The following is an 18,700-nucleotide window of genomic DNA, read 5'->3' as shown; positions in this document are numbered from 1 at the left end:
ATACGCTTAACCTATCTAAATCTCTTTGCAGCCTCTCTGTGTCCTCCACACAACCCGCTTTCCCACTAATCTTTGTGTCATCTGCAAATTTTGTTACACTGCACTCTGTCCCCTCTTCCAGGTCATCTATGTATATTGTAAACAGTTGTGGTCCCAGCACCGATCCCTGTGGCACACCACTAACCACCAATTTCCCACCTGAAAAGGATCCATTTATCCCGACTCTCTGCTTTCTGTTAGCCAGCCAATTCTCTATCCATGCTAATACATTTCCTCTGACTCCACATACCTTTATCTTCTGCAGTAACCTTTTGTGTGGCACCTTATCGAATGCCTTTTGGAAATCTAAATACACCACATCCATCGGTACACCTCTATCCACCATGCTCGTTATATCCTCAAAGAATTCCAGTAAATTAGTTAAACATGATTTCCCCTTCATGAATCTATGTTGCGTCTGCTTGATTGCACTATTCCTATCTAGATGTCCCACTATTTCTTCCTTAATGATAGCTTCAAGCATTTTCCCCACTACAGATGTTAAACTAATCGGCCTATAGTTACCTGCCTTTTGTCTGCCCCCTTTTTTAAACAGAGGCGTTACATTAGCTGCTTTCCAATCCGCTGGTACCTCTCTAGAGTCCAGAGAATTTTGGTAGATTATAACGAATGCATCTGCTATAACTTCCGCCATCTCTTTTAATACCCTGGGATGCATTTCATCAGGACCAGGGGACTTGTCTACCTTGAGTCCCATTAGCCTGTCCAGCACTACTCCCCTAGTGATAGTGATTATCTCAAGGTCCTCCCTTCCCACATTCCCGTGACCAACAATTTTTGGCATGGTTTTTGTGTCTTCCACTGTGAAAACCGAAGCAAAATAATTGTTTAAGGTCTCAGCCATTTCCACATTTCCCATTATTAAATCCCCCTTCTCATCTTCTAAGGGACCAACATTTACTTTAGTCACTCTCTTCCGTTTTATATATCGGTAAAAGCTTTCACTATCTGTTTACTATCTGATGGTGCACAAATTGCTGAGGTGAAGTTTAACATGGGCAGGGGCTCGGGATCGATCTCCTACCCAGTCTCCTGATAGTAGACAAGCTGAGAGTGGGTATGGAGAAATAACCAACATATTAAGACACAGGTTTTTTTTAGTATGCTGTTAATTGTGCTGTTGGGGAGGGGTTAAAGTAATATTGCAGGGGGATGGGAACCTATGCAGGGAGACAGAGGGAAATAGAATGGGGGCAGAAGCAAAAGATAGAAAGAAGAAAAGTAAAAGTGGAGGGCAGAGAAACCCAAGGCACAAATCAAAAAGGGCTACATTACAACAAAATTCTAAAGGGGAAAAGTGTGTTAAAAAGATAAACCTGAAGGCTCTGTGCCTCAATGTGTGGAGTTTTCATAATAAGGTGGACAAATTAACTGCGCAGGCAGCAATTAACGAATGTGATATAATTGGCATCACGGCCACATGGCTCCAGGGTGAGCAAGGCTGGGAACTCAACATCCAGGGGTATTCAACATTCAGGAAGGATAGAAAAAAGGAAAAGGAGGTGGGGTAGCGTTGCTGGTTAAAGAGGAAATTAATGCAATAATAAGGAAGGACATTAGCTTGGATGATGTGGAATCTGTATGGGTGGAGCTGCAGAATACCAAAGGGCAGAAAACGCTAGTGGGAGTTGTGTACAGACCACCATTCAGTCGTAGAGAGGTTGGGGACAGCATCAAACAAGAAATTAGGGATGCGTGCAATAAAGGTACAGCAGTTACCATGGGCGACTTTAATCTACATATAGATTGGGCTAACCAAACTGGTAGCAATACGGCGGAGGAGGATTTCCTGGACTGTATTAGGAGTGGTATTCTAGATCAATATGTCGAGGAACCAACTTGAGGGTTGGCCATCCTAGTCAGGGTGTTGTGTAATGAGAAAGGACTAATTAGCAATCTTGTTGTGCGAGACCCCTTGGGGAAGAGTGACCATAATATGGTAGAATTCTTTATTAAGATGGAGAGTGACACAGTTAATTCAAAGACTAGGGTCCTGAACTTAAGGAAAGATAACTTTGATGGTATGAGACGTGAATTAGCTAGAATAGACTTGTGAATGATACTTAAAGGGTAGATGGTGGATAGGCAATGGCAAACATTTAAAGATCACATGGATGAACTTCAACAATTGTACATCCCTGTCTGGCGTAAAAATAAAATGGGGAAGGTGGCTCAACCCATGGCTAACAAGGGAAATTAAGGATAGTGTTAAATCCAAGGAAGAGGCATATAAATTGGCCAGAAAAAGCAGCAAACCTGAGGACTGGGAGAAATTTAGAATTCAGCAGAGGAGGACAAAAAGTTTAATTAGGAGTATGAGAGGAAGTTTGCTAGGAACATAAAAACTGACTGCAAAAGCTTCTATAGAGATATGTGAAGAGAAAAAGATTAGTGAAGACTAACGTAGGTCCCTTGCAGTCAGATTCAGGTGAATTTATAAAGGGGAACAAAGAAATGGCAGACCAGTTGAACAAATACTTTGGTTCTGTCTTCACGAAGGAAGACACAAATAACCTTCCGGATATACTAGGGGACCGAGGGTCTACTGAGAAGGAGGAACTGAAGGAAACCCTTATTAGGCGGGAAATTGTGTTAGGGAAATTGATGGGATTGTAGGCTGATAAATTCCCGGGGCCCGATAGTCTGCAATCCAGAGTACTTAAGGAAGTGGCCCTAGAAATAGCGGATGCACTGGTGATCATTTTCCAACAGTCTATCGACTCTAGATCAGTTCCTATGGACTGGAGGGTAGCTAATGTAACACCACTTTTTAAAAAAGGAGGGAGAGAGAAAACGGGTAATTATAGATCGGTTAGCCTGACATCAGTAGTGGGGAAATCAATTATTAAAGATGAAATAGCAGTGCATTTGGAAAGCAGTGACAGGATCGGTCCAAGTCAGCGTGGATTTATGAAAGGGAAATCATGCTTGACAAATCTTCTGGAATTTTTTGAGGATGTAACTAGTAGAGTGGACAAGGGAGAACCAGTGGATGTGGTGTATTTGGACTTTTAAAAGGCTTTTGACAAGGTCCCACACAAGAGATTGGTGTGCAAAATTAAAGCACATGGTATTGGGGGTAATGTACTGAAGTTGATAGAGAACTGGTTGGCAGTCAGGAAGCAGAGAGTCAGGATAAACGGGTCCTTTTCAGAATCGCAAACAGTGACTTGTGGGGTGCCGCAGGGCTCAGTGTGGGTACTCCAGCTATTTACAATATACATCAATGATTTGGATGAAGGAATTCAGTGTAATATCTCCAAGTTTGCAGATGACACTAAGCTGGGTGGTGGTGTGAGCTGTGAGGAGGATGCTAAGAGGCTACAGGGTGATTGGACAGGTTAGCTGAGTGGGCAAATGCATGGCAGATGCAGTATAATGTGGATAAATGTGAGGTTATCCACTTTGGTGGCAAAAACACAAAGGCAGAATATTATCTGAATGGGGGCAGATTAGGAAAAGGGGAGGTGCAACGAGACCTGGGTGTCATGGTACATCAGTCATTGAAAGTTGGCATGCAGGTACAGCAGGTGGTGAAGAAGGCAAATGATATGCTGGCCTTCATAGCGAGGGGATTTGAGTATAGGAGCAGGGAGGTCTTACTGCAGTTGTACAGGGCATTGGTGAGGCCTCACCTGGAATATTGTGTTCAGTTTTGGTCTCCTAATCTGAGGAAGGATGTTCTTGCTATTGAGGGAGTGAAGGTTCACCAGACTGATTCCCGGGATGGCTGGACTGACATATGAGGAGAGATTGGATTGACTGGGCCTGTATTCACTGGAGTTTAGAAGGATAAGAGAGGATCTCATAGAAACATATAAAATTCTGACGGGACTGGACAGGTTAGATGCAAAAAGAATGTTCCCGATGTTGGGGAAGTCCAGAACCAGGGGACACAGTCTAAGGATAAGGGGTAAGCCATTTAGGACTGAGATGAGGAGAAACTTCTTCACTCAGAGAGTTGTTAACCTGTGGAATTCCCTGCCGCAGAGAGTTGTTGATGCCAGTTCATTGGATATATTCAAGAGGGAGTTAGATGTGGCCCTTACGGCTAAAGGGATCAAGGGGTATGGAGAGAAAGCAGGAAAGGGGTACTGAGGTGAATGATCAGCCATGATCTTATTGAATGGTGGTGCAGGGCTGAATGGCCTTCTCCTGCACCTATTTTCTATGTTTCTATGTTTTTATGTTTCTATGTTTCTCGAGAAAAGTTAAGAAAGAGGAAAGGGAATTAACTCATCTAAGTACATATCTCTGGTACCTGAATTCTCTCATTATAGCACCCAAACTCAATTTCAAGATTTCTAAAGTTTTCCCCTCTACTTACCTCTGCTGGCAGATTTTTCTAATAATTCATCTCTTCCCCAAGAACAGAAATTCTTCCGAAGCTGTGTTTCAAAACAATTTCAAAACTGAAAAAGACACAATCAAATTCATTAGCCTTGAATTTCTTTGTGGGTTCTGCTGGATTTCCACCAGAGTTATGGCGTTAGACCGTAAGAACCCACCAAATAAAGGCAGGAACCTGGTTACACTGGGTCCCGACTGATTCCAGAATGTTCCCATCAGTCTTACAAGGGGTGGAATCTCTGTCCACCCCTAACAAGGCCTGTGAAACCAAGGAGATGGAGCAGAGCAAGGACCCTTTGCACTGCGCAGTGCTGGAGGACACCTACAATTATGCCAGGATCGCTGCCCGTGGATTTTGGCTTCTACTACATTGGCTGTAAAGCCCTTTGGAACGTCCAGTGGCCATAAAAGGCGCTATATAAATGCAAGTCTTTTTTTTCTTTTTATATTTTCTAAAATCTCAAGCAATGCAGCTGCTGTTTGGAAATCATCGAAAACTCTACCACCTGAATCCTAACTCACACCAACTCCCGTTCACCCATCACACCTGTGCTCACTGACCAATATTGCCTCCCGGTCTGGCAATGCCTCAATTTTAAAATTCTCATCCTTGTTTTCAAATCCATCCCTAGCCTTATCCTCCCCTATCTCTGTAACATCCTCCAGCCCTACAACCCTCCAAGGTCTCTGCGCTCCTTCAAATTCTGGCCTCTTGAGCATCCCCGATTTTAATTGCTCCACCATTGGAGGCCGTGCCTTCAGCTGCCTAGGCCCTAGGCTCTGAAACTCCCTCCCGAAACTCTCCGTCTCTCTACCTCTCTCTCCTCCTTTAAGACACTCCTTAAAACCTACCTCTTGACCAAGCTTTTGTCATCTGTCCTAATATCTCCTTATGTGGCTCAGTTTCAAATTGTGTTTGATAACGCACCTGTGAAGCACCTTAGGATGTTTTAATATATTAAAGATGGTATTTAAATGTAAGTTGTGGTTGTATAATGCTGATTTGTTTACTTCCAGGTAAACACTGTGACCTGTACAAGGATCCCTGTGCCAACGTCAGCTGTCAGAATGGAGGCACCTGTACCAGCAAGGGGCTAAATGCTACCTGTATTTGTGTACCTGGATTTGCAGGCAAGTAGCACAGAACAGTAAAATAACTAGTGCTAAGGCCATTTAACTAAGCCTTCTAATTGCTTTGTGAAGAACAGCCTTCTCAGCAAAAGTCTGCTTTAAACTTTGCGAAGTAGCTATTCTCAATGGTACGTCACACGCTGAATAAAAGATAGCTGTGGTACTGGCCAAAATTCATATTTATTTTACAAAATGATTTTCTAAACAGATGTAATGGAAGTGATGAATTGGCTATTACTAAAACAATAATTAAATCAGTTTCCATCTAGGTTGTGTGGGTTTTAGCCCTCTTCATCTATCCCCATCAACATATCCTTTTACGTTTGGTGATATGCAAATGAGTTTGAGCGGCAACGTGAGTGTAAAAAAGCACTTCTGAAACCTAGCGTAATTTTGAACGCAATTTGCACCCGAATCATCGATTGTGCCAAGAGAGGAAACTCTTGTCCACGATGTTCATATCATTTAAATCTATCAGCAGGCTCCATAACAAGGCATCAACATAGCCTGCATCCTTTGACTTCCACCATGCAAACACAATAAATGCCTTGTTAAGGTTTTAATACACGTACAAAGTAGCTCTCAGATGACCGGAGTTGCTCCGAGAATGTGATTCAGGTGTCAGGTGGTGTGCGCGCAGAGGGGTGGATAAAACATTAGAGCCAGCCAATTAATTGGTAGTTTCTTGAGAAGATTATGTGTGTGGTTGCAGTGTTTAATTACTGGCGGCAGGAATTCTTGTTTTGTTTTATTGTGCTCATGACATGGCAACACTGTCATTATCACATTTTGTGTAGTTAAACTCTTCCTGTGCCCTTTTCAGATATTCAATGTGTCTTAGAAGTGTTTAAATGACATGTTTGGTGAAAGGGGATTTGGAAAACAATTTCTTCCTGGAACAAGATGTGGCTCATTTGCAGCATCCTGTAAAGTCTTCAGTGAGTTGTTATACAGCATTAATAGCTGTGCCTGGCCCTCATGTGTTCAGCCCTTAGAGTAAGCGAATAATCTGTCATTAAGAAATGCTCAGCAGGAAGCCCCATCTGGACCATTGCATGCTGGGTACTACCCAGACTAAAAGGAAAGACTTGCATTTCTATAGCGCCTTTCACAACCACCGGACGTCCCAAAGCACTTTACAGCCAATGAAGCACTTTTTGAAGTGTAGTCACTGTTGTAATGTAGGAAACATGGCAGCCAATTTGCACACAGCAAGCTCCCACAAACAGCAATGTGATCATTACCAGATGATCTGTTTTTGTTATGTTGATTGAGGGATAAATATTAGCCAGGACACTGGGGATAACTCCCCTGCTCCTCTTTGAAATAGTGCCATGGGATCTTTTACATCCAATTGAGAGAGCAGACAGGGCCTCAGATTAACTTCTCATCAGAAAGACAGCACCTCTGACAGTGCAGCACTCCCCTGGAGTGTCAGCCTAGATATTTATTTTGTGCTCAAGCCTCTGGGGGGGGGGGGGGGGGGTGAGAGTGAACACACAACCTTCTGACTTCAAGGCGAGAGTGCTACCCACTGAGCCACAGCTGACAAGGGTAGAAATTAGATTGTAAAGGATTTTAGGTCAAAGTTTGGACATGGGGCTACACCTGAAATCTTATTTTATCTTTCTCTTTCAGAGGCCGACTGACATACTGATCAATTTCCAGCATGTCCTATTTTTTATTTCATGGATTTTCTAGCCATTTGCGCGGGTCAAGCATTTCAGTTCCAGTTGTTGTGACAGTAATTTGCAGTAGTTTTATTTCTGATTGAATATCTTACTTTTGTGCCAGTAGAAAAATATTGGTACATAGAAAAGTTTGAAATCAATGGAATTAAAATATTGCAGCTTCTCCAATGGGCGGGTACTCCGCTCCACCCGATAACTGCCCCGGAGGTGAGCTCGGAAATGACCCCTTCCTGTGTCTGTCACCATGGTGAATAATTCAGCAGAGAATGCTGGGCCGGTTGTTTCCCTTGGAACCAATCAAAACTCTGCCCAAAGTATCATTGCGCCTATAAGTCGGTGTGATTACCCGCAATATCTGTCACTGGGCAGAGAAGGGGGAAAGTTGTACTTGCCAAATTGTTCTTCCAAATTTAACCATGGCCTCCTGCCGTTTTTCTGTTTGTGCAGGTGAGATATGTGAGGCTGATATCAATGAGTGTGACAGTAATCCTTGCCACCATGGAGGGACTTGCATGAACCAAGCAAATGGCTACACCTGCCACTGCCCACATGGCTGGGTTGGAGTTAACTGCAATGTCCGTAAGTACTTTGGGCTTCGTCACTTGTGATGCTCATCGGGAGTTGCGCCGGTCGTCCTCTCCTTTGCCTGAGGACACGTTCACTCCAAAGGGCTTTAAAAGTGTTTGATACCAATTATTTTATGTCGGAATACACTGATCTTAAGTCTTAGCTCGACTAACACAGCAGCGGTGATTGTATGCTGCCTATGTTTGAGCACCTGCTTTTTTCTTACAATACGAATCTGGGAGTAGCCAGCGCAGTTGGAGATGTCGTTATTATTCATTCCACTGGAAAGGATCACAAGCTCCAGAAAGTGTTGGATAGTAATAATGATTTTTTTTTTGTTTGAATCTACAATTCTGCCCCGTTTTGGGATATTTCAGTGGGACAATCTCGCGATCCACCATACGAATCCCAAACTGCAGACTGCATTGACTTTAAGGTCGATGAAACGAGAGATTTGGCCAGAATGAATAATAAGTCATCAAAAAAAAAGGCACGGATGACAAACGGCTGAAAGCTCGGTGGTAGCAGCCGCGAGGCAGGAGTGTTTGTGCCAGGGCTTATATTGGGCTTACCGCAAAATCTCGCACTCCACTTCCTCTCGGGGGGGGGGGGGGGGGGCAGGACCAGAGCGCAAAGAGATGCGAATTTTCCAGCGCTACGCGGTGGGGTGAGTCACACTGGTGGGAAGACAGGGCCCGCCCCTTCCATTAAAGGGGAGAGCCACACTGCCGACTCTGCAGGAGGGAGACGGGGCCATCGCGAGACCACCAAGGAACAGGGTGACATGGTAGCAGCCCGGCACGCAAGTGGAATGCAGGGCCGCAAGATTGTGGCACAGACCGCACGATCGGCAGTGAAGAAGACCGCAACCGGTCTGTCAGATTTTTAAAAAAAAATCTTTCACCGCCGTACCTCCCCTTTAATTTTCGCCCTGCGAGCGGCCTTTGCCCACAGCAGCTCCGCAGGGCGCTAATCAAATCTTTGTTCCAGGGCGAAAACAGGTCGCTGCGCACGGTGATGATGTCATCATGGCTAACGCAGTGGCCCAGGGAGTTACTGGCGGGAGCAGAGCACTGCTGGATAGCGCCGCCACTAAACTCCTGTGGAATTTCGCGGGTGTCGGTGGCGACGCTGCACCCGGGCAAAAAGATGTTTGCGCCTGTTAGCACCGCCCGGGGGTGCTAGTGGGAGGCACAAACGACACCGGATTTTCCCCCCAAAATGTGTTGGGGAATCTCAGAATAATCCCTTAATTCAAAATTATTGAATACGGATAGTTCTATTTCTTTTGGCGCTAAAATACTGTTTTGCTGTGCTATTTATATTCTGAAATTCAAATTATTGAATAATTAGTGTCGAAAGCAATTATCAGGGATAGACTGGGTGGACCACAGCTTTTCCATGAATCTCTACATCCTTTTTGTGTAGACCTGGAATGGAAGTCTGATCGGATGGCGGAGAGTCTGAATAACATGCCCCGCCACTCCCTCTACATTATCATTGGAGCCCTCTGCGTGGCCTTTGTTCTGATGCTGATCATTTTGATCGTGGGGATCTGTCGTATTAGCCGCATTGAGTACCAGGGCTCTTCCAGACCATCTTACGAAGAATTCTACAACTGCAGGAGCATTGATAGTGAATTCAGCAGTGCAATAGCTTCGATCCGACATGCCAGGTATGGGTGCACAAAATTATTCATTACCATGGTAACTTAAAAAATATTCCCCCCCCTCCCCGCCCCCCACCCCATGAAGAAAGGTTTTGGTTGAGTACTGAAACAATCATGGGCCTGGTTTAAAAATAACTATCTACACAAACCATCTCCTTCTTTACTGGTATTTAAGTCCACCTTTCTTTTAATTTTAAACAGAGAAGCATAAACAGCACAGTCGTATGTTCCAGTGCAATGTTACCAATGATTGCACAGCAGATGGGAGAAATCGCAATACTGTTCTAGTCAGTCCCAGTCCTACCAATCTCAATATAATCTAAGTAAATTTATAGTAAACATGAATATTTTTTACTCTTAGTGTGGGCCGTTATGAAGGCCCTATCATTTCCCCCCCACCCGCCCTTGAACTCACAAAGTTTCCCCTTCCTTCCTTGTGCTTGTTACAACATGTGTCCTCACTCTCTGTCTTTCTTTAATTGTTTTAGGTTTGGCAAGAAGGCCAGGCCAGCAATGTACGATGCTACCCCTGTGGCCTACGAAGATTACAGCCCAGATGATAAACCGCTGGTCACTTTAATTAAAACAAAAGATTTGTAAAGCACAGCTCATCTTTTATGGGTATAAAAAAGAAAGAAAAAGTACACACACACACACACACACGCTAAATATTTTTAAGACAATGTACTGCTAAAACATGTAAGAGATTTGCTTTATGAGCTAGATGGTCATTTTCTGGTAGTTGATCATACAAACCAATTTTATGCAGTATATTTCAATTAAAAACATTTGTGTTTCTAAATTACATGCTATGTTAATGAAATATATTTTCAATGTTGCTATTGACCTTTAAAATATTTACCTTATTAGATTGTGAACTATTTACAGAAACTATAAGAGCTCTAAGCTATAGAACCCGGTTGTTGGTATATTTGTGTTTTCCTGTCTGTGAAACAATAATGCACCATAGTTTGTAGGAATTTGGATTTGTTTTTGATAGCTCATTTCTTTAACTCATTTTATTGGGAGAGTGGGTGGCAAAGGGGGTTGCAACACTATTCTTTCACCTCTGGTACTTGAGTATGAGATCTGCCCAAAATACTGCGATTAATTTGTCCTCTGCGTAAACACTCAAATGGTCCAAAGTGAACCCCCCAGTGTCCAAAATACAAAGACTGCCGGCAATTTGTCACAAGGTTGGCAGTGTCATTCAGAAAGGCCAGAAGAATGGCTAATGGGGAAACGTGGGTGTCACAGTGTTGCAGTGCTCCCCTGCTTTACAGTACACCAGACCCGAGAATTGATTCACATTGAATGTAAACCAAGTGGGGAAATGTTGTGTTGGGCTCAGTACCTCTTCCTTAACAATTCCCGACAGATATAATCAGCACCCACTCTAAAGTTATTTTTGAAAAAAAACAACAGTAAAACAAAGAACAATTCAAATTAATGCTAATTCTTTGGAAAATGTTTGATTGTTAAAGCGTGTCCTGATGCTGAAATACCCCTTTAAATTATAGTTATCAAAATCAACTAGGATGTGTCCTGCTCAATGCTTAGATGAAACTTAATTTCTATATGCTATGGTACTCGTTTTAGTGAATTTACCTTAAAGAGGGAGTCTCGTCACCAGAAACTTTTTCAAAAAATCAGTTACAAATATTCAGTATTGTTAAATATTTATTTCTGTAGAGATTTTTTTTAAAAATCTCTCTTAAACAATGGGTCATTAAAGGCGGAATTGGCTTCGACAAGTTAGTGACCTTGATGATATGGAGGAGCTGATTAACATTGCATGCAAGTGAAACCGAAGCAACCTCGGTTAATGGCTATAGTACTGCTGCTATTAATTCAGTTCCTATCATACTATCGAGTTCAGTGTCTCTTCCCAGCCACTTCCCCCATCAATAAAAACAACATACGGTGGTTAAACAAAAATATTCCCCCAAGATCAACATATGCAGACCAGAAATAACCAAAGGAATAGAACTGGACAATACTGGGTTCTTGGGGAGCTTTTAGTCAGGATGGACATGACTGGCCTGCTCCAAAACCTTCACTCTCATACTGCCAGGCAGGGAAGGAAGATGTTCCCTGTTTCCAAAGTACACCTTTGCGATATGGTTTACACATTACTATTTTAATCAACTAGAACTAATTCTATAAATTAGCATTCAAAAAGCAGAAGGACCAGGTGCAGCTACAACCTAATGTCTAATTCCCACATTCTGCTCTCTCATTACTAATTGCCTGCAGAGTAATTTGCCCTTTAATATTAATAGAAGCCCTTATAACTGTTTTAAAAAGAGGCAAGATTGTCGAGAGACTTACTCTTTAGATACCTAGATTTTAGTAGTGCATATTGTAATGAAACATGAAGACGTCTATGAAATGTGATACTGCTGCAGATCCCAATCGAAGCTGCAATGAAGTTTCGATAGTGACTTTATACTCCTCAAGCAAAAGTATTTTGCCCTGTGCAAGTTGAACATTTTGGCATATGCTTCAGTTTTTCCTGCTAGGGATATGTTATTGTGCTAACTGTGTTTTTTGTCGTTTTTCGCTCTTCTGTAGCTAGTATTTTTTTGTGGGGGCAGGGGAGGGTTGTCCATTAGTGTATTGAACTGTAATGTGTGTCTTGAATTTCAAAAGTGCTCATTGGTCAACAGAGCTTGTTTGTGACAGAAGTAAACTGTTTGATTTGCTCCATTACAGTCATGCATCAACGCTGTATGTTTAATGAAACAATAAAGCTCTTACACAAAAAAAAAGACCCTATTAGCAATGCAAAGATCTCTGTGGTCTCAGTTCATTGTGTTCTTAATTACTTAGATTAGATGATAAATCTTGCACATTTCTGGCAGGAAATCTCATCTGCTGAGAGCACATATTGAGAAATCTCACACACACACACACACACACACGCAGCCCCTCTTCTTTCATCCACCAATTTTAATAGGCGGGGACCTCTGGGCCGTGTGGACATGATTGTCCAATATCGAAGTGGATCAGACTCCATCCTGTCAATCACAGGGGGGTAGATTTATAATTGGGTGGCCAGCAAATAATGCTGGCAGGACACCTGGTCCATTTTCAGGGCTGTGCCTCATTAATATATGTGTTAATGTTGTGGGTGTTAAACGCGCATCCTGACGCGATTCGCCAGCTCTGGACTGGCACAATATTGTACGGAGGCGTACCCGACCAGGAAAATAGGTGCAGGGACGTTACAATCACAGAGAATGGAGCTTGGGACAGCAGCAGCCCAAGCTTTTCCTGTGGAACCTGGAGGAGCACTCCTGCTCCCCCTAGCCCCACAAAAATAACTATCACTTATCTTTTCGGGCTTCTTCCAACGTTCTTCCAGGTTTTACTGGGAGGGAAGTGTACACTCTGCCCAATAGGCAGTTAAAATGGTGAAGAGATATAGATTAATGGGGCTCCCGCCTGATTCGGGCGGACGCCTTGGCCACGCAATGGAAGACCCTAGGAAATATGGTGACAGAGCGGGAATGGGACGGTATGTCTACCATTTCTATTTAACCCTGCTACAGACCCTGTTCTGCCGGGTGGAAGGAGCCAATTGGTGTTTAGCAGAAGTATCAAATCAGCAATCCCAATAATAATACAACGCAACCTTCTGTCACGTAGACAATGAAAATATCATGAGTTGCTGAATATCTCACATAGAGCCCATCATAAACACAGATGGAAACAACCCCACCTCACATGGAACCATGTTACTCACATAGAGTAGTGTTACCGTTACAAGCAGTAACAGGATGTGTGGTTATACTTAACTATCATTTTCCTAATTGTACTAAGAACCTGGCATCTTTTGAAATTCCTACAAAAGCCTTCTGCAGCAACTTCAGCATGTTCACAATTTGAAGCGAATGGCTCCAGTAATGATACTATCCAGAGCTCCAATGTGCAGCGTGCCTTCCAGGGTGATTTTAATCAACTGTGCAGATCTGCCTGTTCCACGGGGTCTGCAGTGTGTATGGTGTGAGGTCATGCAAGCAACACAGATTCCCACCTCCCCACTCCCTGTTGGTGATGGTAAACAGCCACAAGTAATTAACTTGACCTCAAGGAGTGCAGTGCCTTTGAGCAAAACAAGACCCAATCCACCATTTTGGAACGGGACAACCAAGTTACACCAAAATACTAATTCAAATGTAAAAGTCATTGATTTATTTTTAAATGTCAGCTGATTTACCCAAGTGGGCCATGGTATTTCGTATTTTTCCATTCCTCCACTACAAGGTTAACAAGAAAGTGACCCACCTGCCTGTGCTATCGGAGGCTATTTCGTCCTCCCCGAGCTACTTTTAGTATTTGAGTGCTGCCGTTGTATTTTAACAAGGATATGAATGATGATTTGACAGCACATGATGAACAGACCCAGTGGCAGCCAACAGTTGGATCTAAAAAGTGAACTATTTAATATATGTTACTTTTAAAAATAAACTTTTTAAATGAATGCGGCTCCATAGACCTACATTGCGAAACTGCTGGTGACACTGAGGCTTGTTCGGGATGATTGCAGATGGCGAAATCAGGCTAGTGTGCCCAGCTCACAGCGGGCTTTGTCAGAGAAACATCCCGCTGTGTTGTCAAATTTATGACTTGAGTGGAACAACCCTTTCACTATCCACTGGCAGCATTCAAGATTACACTGAACTAAAATGTGTGCAACAACTAGCAATTGTGTTTTACATCTGCACTGGTGTCTGTGGACATTTAAGATTAATACTCAGCTCAGAATTCATTCCAATACTTTGTTCCGTTTACAAAAATTATTGCAGAATCCAGGTGCAGATCTGAACGTGTTCATTCAAAATGCAATCTGTAACAGTGCAGTTTTTCTTAATCGCACTGTTATTATCCCGTTTGATTTGAGCAATATATGCAAATGCAGCACCTAGAAACCTTGTCATGATACCTCTCACTATTTTAGTTGGTCACCTTTTGATATATTTTGGTCATGTTCAGACAGTGTGCACTTTCTAAAAATAACATTCTGCTCATTTAGTTGCTTGAATAGAGGCATCAGTTCTGGAGCATTTTGAATTGTCTGAAAACATTGCAGGCTATCTGTCTTAATGAAGAAAATCTGACTTCATATCTTATAAAAAGGTTTATTTTTCATTAAACCTGAACCTAAAGCGGTCTTGAATTCTTATAATGTGCTCTTACATTAATCAATGCTGCAGCACAGATGAGGAACATGGTTTTTTGCATGTGTTTATCCTAAATTCTTCATGTTATTCAACAATGTGACCAAAAAATGCAAAAAAAATTATAATATCAGGGCTCTCTCTGGTCCTTACACATCAGGAAGGGGCGAAGTTGCAACTACTGGGCGGATAAGGGGGCATGATAACATCCCAAATTATTTTGGCATGATGTGCGTACTCTTCGCCTCTACATCCCCAAAGTCCCTTCAGTTCTTTATACATGGTTACATCTCTGGAAATGGGCTACCTCTTGAGTGTTATCCATTGACATCTGCTGAGAAGTATGCAGGGACAGATGAAGGCAGGATTGGACTTGACCGTGCTACCAACCCTGTTGAGTCACCTGCTGATTCCGGAGATGAGGGGGTTACCTTATGATGATAGATTGAGTAGACTGGGTCTTTACTCGTTGGAGTTCAGAAGGATGAGGGGTGATCTTACAGAAACATTTAAAATAATGAAAGGGATAGACAAAATAGAGGCAGAGAAGTTGTTTCCACTGGTCGGGGAGACTAGAACTAGGGGGCACAGCCTCAAAATACGGGGGAGCCAATTTAAAACTGAGTTGAGAAGGAATTTCTTCTCCCAGATGGTTGTGAATCTGTGGAATTCTCTGCCCAAGGAAGCAGTTGAGGCTAGCGCATTGAATGTATTCAAATCACAGATAGATTTTTAACCAATAAGGGAATTAAGGGTTACGGGGAGCGGGCGGGTAAGTGGAGCTGAATCCACGGCCAGATCAGCCATGATCTTGTTGAATGGCAGAGCAGGCTCGAGGGGCTAGATGGCCTACTCCTGTTCCTAATTATTATGTTCTTATGTGACTTGCTCTCCAGGATCAGTAGACTGTCTACATGGGTGATATACCAGAGGCTGCCAGCTCCATGGAATTGTACCCTGCCACTCATCACTCGCCACCTACTTTGTTACTCTATTTTCTTATTCCTATATGAATTTAAGACATACAATAGGTCTTTGATTTATCAATGCTAGACATTCAGGCCAATCAAAGATAGACATCAATAAACGCATAGGCAAGTATTCCTTCTCAGGTAAGGTTCTGCTGAATCCGGGGCACCAAGTACATATTTTAGAGGCACTTGTTTCCACCAAGGAACATTGTCAGTAATAATTTTTTTGTGCTCTCTAAAAGTATTTGCTGCATATTCTAACTGGAAGCATGGTAGCAAAAATTTGAAAGACTCTGCTGATAAGACCTTGAAGTTGGAGCACATTTTATTGTCTTCTTCACAATCAACAATAAGCCGTGCCAAGCATCTACTAACAGTCAAAGATTTCAAAATCAGTTTTGGAACTGTCGAACCAAACAATTGATGCCTCTCTGAATTTCTTTTGCACAATATATGTCAAAAAGAATTCTCTATCTAGTGGGGCTGTCTTTGCAGTTCTACAAAACAGTTAGAATTGTACTGATGATTGGCAGCACAGATTGTCTGCAGACTCCATGGATTAACATTCTCCAGTTGAGTATCGGCAAGACTGGGGCTATCCTCTTCAATTCCTGGCAGCACTTCCGTGCCAAGTTCCCTTTGTTTGATCTCATGAAATTAATAGCAGGTGTAAGGCTTACATGTATGACACGCAAGTTACAAAGAGTCTTGAGTAGGCTTTAAGTTTGAATACCATGAAAAGATCCAAAGACAGGTTTTCCTGCTCCTGCCCCGAAACTAGAAACCTGGTGTGCTGCTCTGTCCATCCCTGGTGGCACCCCTGGTCCTTCCCACCATGGCAGGCTTAGCACTGGCAAAAGGGGCAGGAAAATCAGGCTTGCTGCAAGCTTCCCACCCTGTGCTGCATGTCAGGCCTCAGTCATTGGGATCGTCAGAAGGTCCCGATTCTACCTAAAGGTTCTGGAACGTGATCTAATTTTGAAAGATTATCCTACTTTGCAGCCATCAACTTGCTCTGGAACCCCCGTGGATCCTCTGATTAGCATCCGACTATGGTAGGCCTGAAAGCAATAGGTATCCTTGCCCTAGTGTGTTCAGCCAGCCAGCAATCCAGGAAATGAGGAGGGAGGCTCATCTAATTTACAGGCTCCCAGTCAAATTTTTCCTCCCAAGAAAAGCCTTGCGACAATCTAAAAGGAATGAAAACCTGAACTGCTGTTTCTTTTTCTTGACCTTTGCACCCAAGGAGCCAGTGCTTCCTGGGGACAAGGGTCAGAAAAATGGACCCTCCTCATTTCATCTGGGCTGTACCAATTGTATCCAGTGCTGCTGACTAAATCCTATTTGAATAGCTCAGAATTGGCACTGGGTCACTGACCTGAATTTAGAAAGGTGTGCTGAAGTACTGAGCAAATGTTCTGAAAGATACTAATGATCAGAGAACCAAGAAGACAGCGACATGTATCCTGGCACTGTCCCAACATGAGAAGACTTTCATCAGCTCAACAGAGGGAAGATCAGCCACAGACTACATGTCCCAGAGGGATGTGAAAGACCTGCGGAAGACAGTGAAATCCACAGCAAACATTTCACAATATATCTGATCACTAATTTGGTTTTGCAGCAAACTTGAAATATTCTCAAAGTAATGGTTCAGAAAATTAAACTGTCTTAAATGTTGCAAAAACAAAAACATGTTCAGAAGATCTAACAAGCTGTTTTCAATCTCCAGAACAAAGTCATAGCAGTATTCCACAGAGGATGGTGTCCTAACCTTATTGCAAAGCTGGTTTCATGTGACATACCTGGTAAGCTATTGGTTTTCATATGTAACTTCCTTAGAAGATCTAATCACGAGTCCATGATAAATGGGTACTCATTTTCTTTATAATTACATATCTGTGCAAGAAGCTCCCAGGGACGATGGCTTGACCCTCTCTGTTAACGAGTGATACACTCGATGCCAACAAAGTCCTGTTCTTTAAAAACTGATGACGCTACCTGTTAGAGAATGGTTCATTCTTAATCGGAAAGACAAAGAGCAATCAAATCACTGCAGGCAAGACTAAACCGCTAGAAAACAAGTGGTCTGTTACTTTCAATGATGAAAAGAGCAAATCAATACTCCATTAAGAAAAATTGATTGTGACGTTTTTCATGCACTGCTCTTGTATAGGAATATCAAGCTTTTAATTTGAAACATCTGACCTTGGGTAGTGACCATATTCAGGTTCTGTGAAAGAAAACAAGTGGCAAAGATGGTTGGAAAAAAATAACTCATTTGAACCTAATATTTGATTACAGATTAAAACATTCAGGTGATCTTTATTTATCAAATTTATGAATCCAATATTTATATTTGTAGTCTGTTCTGGTCCAGCCGCCCTAATCGGAGGCAGCGGCAGCGGTCTAACTGCCACGGCGTATTTCCAAAAATAAACAAGGAGGGACGTCACAGGACAGCAGGTAGGTGATTGGTTAGTGGGTATTACTGTTGTCTTTTCTTCTCTCTAAGTTAGGGCAGAGGGGTATACTATAGTTAATAATCTAATAAATAGAGGCATGGCAGGGCAGCTTAGTCCCGTGGAATGCACATCCTGGTCCGTGTGGGAAGTCCTGGACACTTCTTGTGGCCTGCACGACCACGTGTGCGGGACGTGTCGCCAGCTGGAACAGCTCGAGCTCCGGGTTTCGGAGCTTGAGTGGCGGCTGGATGTCACTGCAGTGCCTCTGCGAGGCTGAGAACTTCGTGGATGGCAAGTTTCAGGAGGTGGTCGCCCCGCAGCTTAAGAGTGTGCGGGCAGTGAAGGAATGGGTGACCACCAGACAGACAAGGAGGACCAAGCAGATAGGGCAGGAGTCCCCCGAGCGCATCTCGCCTGCTAACCGTTTTTCAGGTGAGGGCGATGGTTCCTCTGGGGAGTGCAGCCAGAGCCAAGTCTACGGTACCATGGTGGGTGGCTTAGCTGCACAGTGGGGGGGGGGGGGGGGGGAGGAGGAAGAAGAGTGGAAGAGCAATTGTGGTAGGGGATTTGATAGTTAGGGGAGCAGACAGGCGCTTCTGCGGCAGCAGACGTG

At 43.1% G+C, this 18,700-nt stretch overlaps 1 protein-coding gene across 1 annotated transcript in view; it reads left to right on the top strand.

Moving 5' to 3' along the window:
- Positions 1-10,265, top strand: part of dner (delta/notch-like EGF repeat containing) — a 368,701-nt gene extending 358,436 nt beyond the window's left edge. The window contains exons 10-13 of the mRNA XM_070882480.1: positions 5,428-5,541; positions 7,680-7,811; positions 9,228-9,474; positions 9,957-10,265. Coding sequence (XP_070738581.1) covers positions 5,428-5,541; positions 7,680-7,811; positions 9,228-9,474; positions 9,957-10,068 — 605 coding nt within the window. The 3' untranslated portion in view covers positions 10,069-10,265. The remainder of the gene's footprint in view (positions 1-5,427; positions 5,542-7,679; positions 7,812-9,227; positions 9,475-9,956) is intronic.
- Positions 10,266-18,700: the final 8,435 nt, after the last annotated feature.

The sequence above is a fragment of the Pristiophorus japonicus genome, chromosome 6, assembly GCF_044704955.1.
Source record: "Pristiophorus japonicus isolate sPriJap1 chromosome 6, sPriJap1.hap1, whole genome shotgun sequence".
NCBI lineage: Eukaryota > Metazoa > Chordata > Chondrichthyes > Pristiophoridae > Pristiophorus > Pristiophorus japonicus.
Note: the sequence above shows the minus strand (reverse complement) of the source record. Positions and strands in the feature narration are given on the sequence as shown.